General features: G+C 55.0%; 3 protein-coding genes across 3 annotated transcripts; 1 reads left to right on the top strand and 2 right to left on the bottom strand.

The window, feature by feature from the left end:
* Window positions 1–382: 382 nt before the first annotated feature.
* Window positions 383–845, bottom strand: GUITHDRAFT_119566 (hypothetical protein; the record flags this gene model as incomplete). Its single annotated transcript, XM_005821199.1, has 3 exons — window positions 383–466; window positions 622–705; window positions 765–845. The coding sequence occupies 3 exons, from the start codon at window positions 843–845 to the stop codon at window positions 383–385; spliced, it is 249 nt and encodes an 82-aa protein (XP_005821256.1).
* Window positions 846–2,301: 1,456 nt separating this feature from the next.
* Window positions 2,302–2,705, top strand: GUITHDRAFT_61642 (hypothetical protein; the record flags this gene model as incomplete). The annotated part of the gene is made up of 3 exons (XM_005821200.1): window positions 2,302–2,417; window positions 2,462–2,573; window positions 2,616–2,705. Coding segments are annotated over 3 exons (318 nt in total), but the record flags the coding sequence as incomplete, so codon positions are not given.
* Window positions 2,706–3,261: 556 nt separating this feature from the next.
* GUITHDRAFT_147352 (hypothetical protein) lies at window positions 3,262–3,864 on the bottom strand (the record flags this gene model as incomplete). Its single annotated transcript, XM_005821201.1, has 2 exons — window positions 3,262–3,699; window positions 3,748–3,864. 2 exons carry the CDS (start codon window positions 3,862–3,864, stop codon window positions 3,262–3,264), a joined length of 555 nt encoding a protein of 184 aa, XP_005821258.1.
* Window positions 3,865–5,547: the final 1,683 nt, after the last annotated feature.

Genomic DNA, 5,547 nt, shown 5'->3' on the forward strand with positions numbered 1-5,547 from the left:
AAGTGGTTGAAGAATTCTTCCTTGATCCACTCCTCCACCTACAATTTGAATGACTCCCTCCCTCTCCCTCTCCTACTGCCTCTGCCTCTGCCTCTCCCCTCCCTGCTGCCCTCCCTCCCTTTCCTTGCCTCTCTCCCTCTCCCTCTCCCTCTCCCTCTCCCTCTCCCTCCCTCCCCCCTCTTCCTCCCCCTCCTCCTCCTCGCTCTCAGACTGGACATGGAAACCAACATTGACTTCGACGAAGCCGTACTTCCTCGTTCGCCCAGCTGTCCGGCACTGAGCCACGTTGATACGAAGGACGTGGCTGCAAGAGAAAAGCGAGTCACGTCCCCTCTTGAGCTTCTTCCGAACTTTAAGCACGCCTGGCAGGAGCACGATGACGTCAGCGGGCGTTCAACCCGATTCCCTCCTCACTGTTGAAAGGATGGACTTCGTCGTACCACGAGACTCTTCTGTCCTTGCAAGGCTGCAAACAAACACGATGAATCGAGTATTTTTCTCCCTCTCCCTCTCCCTCTCCCTCTCCCTCTCCTTCCTCCCCCTCTCTCGCTCTATCCATCTTCTCCCCCCACCCCCAGTTCCCTCCTCCATCACTGTCACACGACGTTCTTCTCCTCCCACCTGAGCATGGGTCTTGAGCACAGTCTGGCCTGACAGCAGCTTCTTGCCCTGCCAGGCCATCTGCGCTTGGATCAGGTATGGGGTCTGGTTTTACAGCAGCATCAGGTTGTCATGAAGGAGATCGCCACAAGGGTCCTAGCAACCTGCATGCAGTCATCGAGCTGTTCTACACGGATGATGATGGTGATGTTGAAGTATCTCTTCGCCTGCTCCCCCGCCCTCATCCTCCATGCAGGGTCAAGTTGCCTCGATTCAGCAAGCCTCCTTCAAGTTTCTTTGATCCTCCGAAAGGCGCTCCAAGTTGCCTGCTCAGATGTCAAAGTTGGCCCGGATACAGAGGCACCCTGTCCTCCGCTCATACTTCAAACCTGCCTGCTCGCACCAGAAAGTTTCTTTCTCGCTGTCTCTCCTCCTCCTCCTCGTCTTCCTCGTCGTCGTCGTCTTCCTCCTCCTCCTCCTCCTCCTCTATCCGCTTCTTCTGCCCCCCTCCTTCCACCCCGGCGCCCCCCCCCCTCCCCGCGGCATTACAACGTGAATAATGTGACTCGCCATGACAAGTTTTTTCCCACTTCATTGGAGGGGGTGGGGGGGTGAGACATGAGGGTCTTATCCGTAAAAATGATCAGTCCTGGAGTAGGTGGGGTGGTCCTCTATGACGTCTTGGAGGGTAGGGTTGTCACTGTATGCTCTTTCTGTTCTGCCATCATCCGCGCACTCAGGGCATCAAGAGAGTGCGACTGTACATGGTGGAGTAGAGGAGGAGGAGGAGGAGGAGGAGGAGGAGGAGATGTGAGAGGGGGATACGGCGATGGAGAACAGGAGGAGGAGAGAGGAGGAGAGAGGAGAGCAAGGGATCCCACGACAAGCGAGTACCTCGGAATCCCTGCACTTTCCAGGAGCGCGTTAACGACGAAGCGGAAAGTCAGGCCACCCACAATGCAGCTCAGATGGAGTTCGATGCACCTCCTTGCCGCCACCATCGCTGTCTTCATCATGGTCGGCCGATGATTCTCTGACCCCCCCCCTCCCCCCCCAACACAGACACACACCATTGACGCTCCATGGCGCAGGTGCCATGGAGCCCGACGCACTACATGCCGGGAGCATGTGCTGCGGTCGAGCCGCCAAATCCCAAGTGGTATCCGATAACTCCCAGGTTGAAGAAACGCCGACATTTCTCTATGGGTATGAACAAGTGCTATGTGCACGGAGGTTTGATGGATGGGAGAAGATACCGCCCTAGGAGTTTTCCATGACGACGATCAAGACTTTGAACCTGAAGGTACAGTGTCACTGGTGGATCTAGAAAAAGATGCTGAGAGGTGTTTGTTTCAGTGATGCCGTCTATGAGAACAATGATCTTCCTTGTAGGTTAAGGAAAACGAAGATTGAATTGCCCAAAGAGACCGAAGCATTACCGCAGGCCAACAACGGTAACGGAAGTGGCGATGTTTGCCGGACATGAGACGCTGAAAGAATTTTGTGTCGACGTGAGCAGAGAGCGAAGAAGTATTTTTGCTGAGCTGTATCATGAGCCACATGGATGGAATCATGCAAGGACTCGAGAGTGGAATCGAGCTCAACAAACTCTACTGGATCTTCGTGCCGGGGGATAGGAGCCAGTCTTGCTACACCTCGCCGCTGCACATCGGTAGACCCTGTGCATGCTAACTGATCTCCTTCATACCTCCATGTGCAGCTGCAGAACAAGGGAACAGTCATGTTGTCCAGCTCCTGATCAACAACAATGCCATGGTGGACATACGTGATCTTTCAGGAGCCACCCCTTTACACAGGTTCGAGTTCGTGGAGAGGGCAGGAGCTGATTTCGATGTGACAGAGCTGCGTTCCATGGGCAAGAAGATGTTGTGAATACGCTGCTTTTGAACGGAGCAGACCCGAACGCTCCAGATGCCGATGGCCTCAGCCCCATGCACATCGCAGCATGGATGGTATCCGCGACCCTGACAGGGTCTTCCTGACTCCGAATGCAGGGGCAAACCCAAATCTTTGAGCAACTCTGGATGGGTGGAGGGCAGCTCAACACGTGCAGCAACGACGGGGAGACGCCTCTGCATGTTGCCTGGTCAGTGCTCCCAGTCGCCTTCGACGCTCCTGACTGTGTGACCAGCATCGAGGGGCATCAAGACACTGTGGAGAAATTGTTGGCACTGGGGTGTTGTTTCATAGAGAACAAGGATGGGTTCACTCCCGAGGACATTGCAGGTGCTTTCTTTGAGGAGATGTCCTTGGTTGACGATCGAGCTCGTAGCGGCTCACAACCATACGCACCTCCTTCCTCTCTTACAACAGAAGAGGCAAGTGTGAAATGGGGCGGGTAAGAGGCAGTGATGTTTCAAGGATATCTTCAGTGATGTTTCAAAGAAATCTTCAGTGATGTTTCAGGGAAATCTTCAGTGATGTTTCAGTGAAATCTTCAGTGATGTTTCAAGGATATCTTCAGTGATGTTTCAAGGATATCTTCAGTGATGTTTCAAGGAAATCTTCAGTGATGTTTCAAGGATATCTTCAGTGATGTTTCAAGGAAATCTTCAGTGATGTTTCAAGGAAATCTTCAGTGATGTTTCAAGGATATCTTCAGTGATGTTTCAAGGAAATCTTTAACCTTCAGTCTTGTTGTTACACCTTCAACTGAGAAGCATCGTCTATGGTACACAGCGTGACTTGATCCCCAGGCATCAGCTCTCCCAACGGCGTCTCCTTCAAGTCATCCGGCAAGATCCTGACTGTCAACGAGTTCCCCTTCACCTTCTTCACTGAAACCTTGACGTTCTCAAAGAGGATCATTCCTCCCTCCTGCACTGCCTTGCGGAAACGTCGAGGCACGTCGACGATCACGCTGACTCCGGGAGTCAGGAGGTCGACACTCATCTCCAATACCGTCCCTGTCCCATCCACTATCCCTGCTATGATCCTCGTGACACTGAGCGGGCTGACCTTCCTGTTCATCTGCCAGCCTGGCATGACGGCCCGGGCCAGGACCAGCATGCCTCGACTCTTGTGGTGGTTCTCATGGGAACACCTGTTGAGCGGGAGGGGGAGGAAAGTTGTGCAGGTCTGCGAGGGAACAATCAGGAGAGGAAGCAGAGGATGCAGATATCAAACCTTGGGATGATGTGCAAGCGAGGTGCCATGAGCGAACAAGAGACCAGCAGCACAGAGCTCAGGCTGGGCGAGAAGAGGGAGGGCGATCAGTGCAAGTTTGATGAAAGCAAATGACATTTCCCCAACGTGCTTGGGGACGAAACTTAGATGCGCTAAAGAGCAGTCAGACGATGTGCTTCCAGCTCAAAGTCCACAAGTGAGGCAGCAAATCAGACAGGGCAAGATAACTGTAGGAGCGCGGGGTCGGATCCGAGAAAAGTGGATCTTGGACAGGAGCGGAGATGCTGGGGAAGGCTGAGGTGGATAGATGTAGTGCAATATGGATGATGGACACGACGACTGAGAGGGATGGTGTATCCAGGTGTCTTAGTGAAGGGAGAAGGAGGAGGAGAAGGAGGAGGAGGACGAAGGAGGAGGGGGAAGGGGACGGGGGAGGGAGGGGGAGGAAACGGTGAAAAATTTGAAACTCAGCCCACGTCCCCCTCCTTGCCCACCTACAGGCAGGGATGACCGGGGCGGGCCCGGTCCCTTCACAGCCGCAACTGAGGCCCTCTCCATCTACTATCACATGTCAGTCACTGACTCCCCCGGGCCCGGTACCGGACGGTCCGGGGTAATTTCCATAATCGACTCAGTGCCAAATCGTGCGCTGAGGGGTAAACTGAGACAGAAGTTCATCAGCCGGGTGAAAGGTGAGCCCGAATACTAGGCTGCGGAACCGAGGAAACTCCGAGAGGATTGAACTGAGCCTCGGAGCCGTGAGCTCCCGCTGGGCGGGGATGAAAAGCGCACTGCCCGACGTCCCAAATAATTCAGGCGAGGGAATCCAGCCATTGTCGCACGCCTGAGGAAGCTCCGCCAAGGAGGTGTACGCCGAGATGCCCTGCTCCATCAAGTGCCTGTGAGTGTCCAAGAAGGCAGCCAGCATGGGGACAACATCCCCAGCGTCTGCTTGCTGCGGTTGGCGGATTCGAAGCTCAGTGTCAGAATTGATCCGGTGGAAGAGTGGCGGTGTAGGTAACATCCAATGCTGGAAGATGGCAATTTCACCCGCCCATTTGAGAAACTTGGCAGTCGCCGACCAGAATGCGGCGTAGGCCACGCCCTCCTGCGGGGTGAACCCATCTCCTCCAGCACTAAAGCATGGGAGGAGCTGATCAGGTGCGGACGTGAGGCTGCTGGGTAGCAGGATGACAGGCCTGTTGGGATGGCATGGTAGCGCTGGGCCAGGAGGGAGCTGAGGAGGGGAGAAGAGGGATGGCAGCGAGTGCTGGGCAGGCTTAGACGGTGGAGGTGTCGATTTGCGATGGGAGGCGCATGAGGGGAGCATGGACGAGTGCTGCGCGACGATCATGAATGGCACTTGCATTGCTGTCCTCCTTCTCCTGGTTCACCTTCCTCCTCGTACCCCTTCCCCTCCCTCCTCCTTCTCTCCTACCTGCACTCGTAGCTTCTTCGCGGGTTGTTGCTCCCCGCGATCGCGATCGAAGTTGAGCTGAAGAGAGGAAAGGAGGCGGTCTTCTTTCGCCTCCCTCCTTCTCCCTCTCCTCCTCCTCCTCCTTTTCATCCTTCTTCTCCTCCTCCTCCTCCATCTTCTCCTCCACGTCTTTCTCCTCCTCCTCCTCCCTCCTCCTCCTCCCTCCTCCCTCCTCCTCCTTTCCTCCTCCTCGTCGTTTTTGTCCTCCTCCTCGTCGTCTTTGTCCTCCTCCTCGTCGTCGTCTTTGTTCTCCTCGTCGTCGTCGTCGTCGTCTTCCTCCTCCTCCTCCATCTGCTCCTCCACGTCTTGTCGAGTCTTGCTTT

This window comes from Guillardia theta (assembly GCF_000315625.1).
Source record: "Guillardia theta CCMP2712 unplaced genomic scaffold GUITHscaffold_150, whole genome shotgun sequence".
Taxonomy (NCBI): Eukaryota; class Cryptophyceae; order Pyrenomonadales; family Geminigeraceae; genus Guillardia; species Guillardia theta.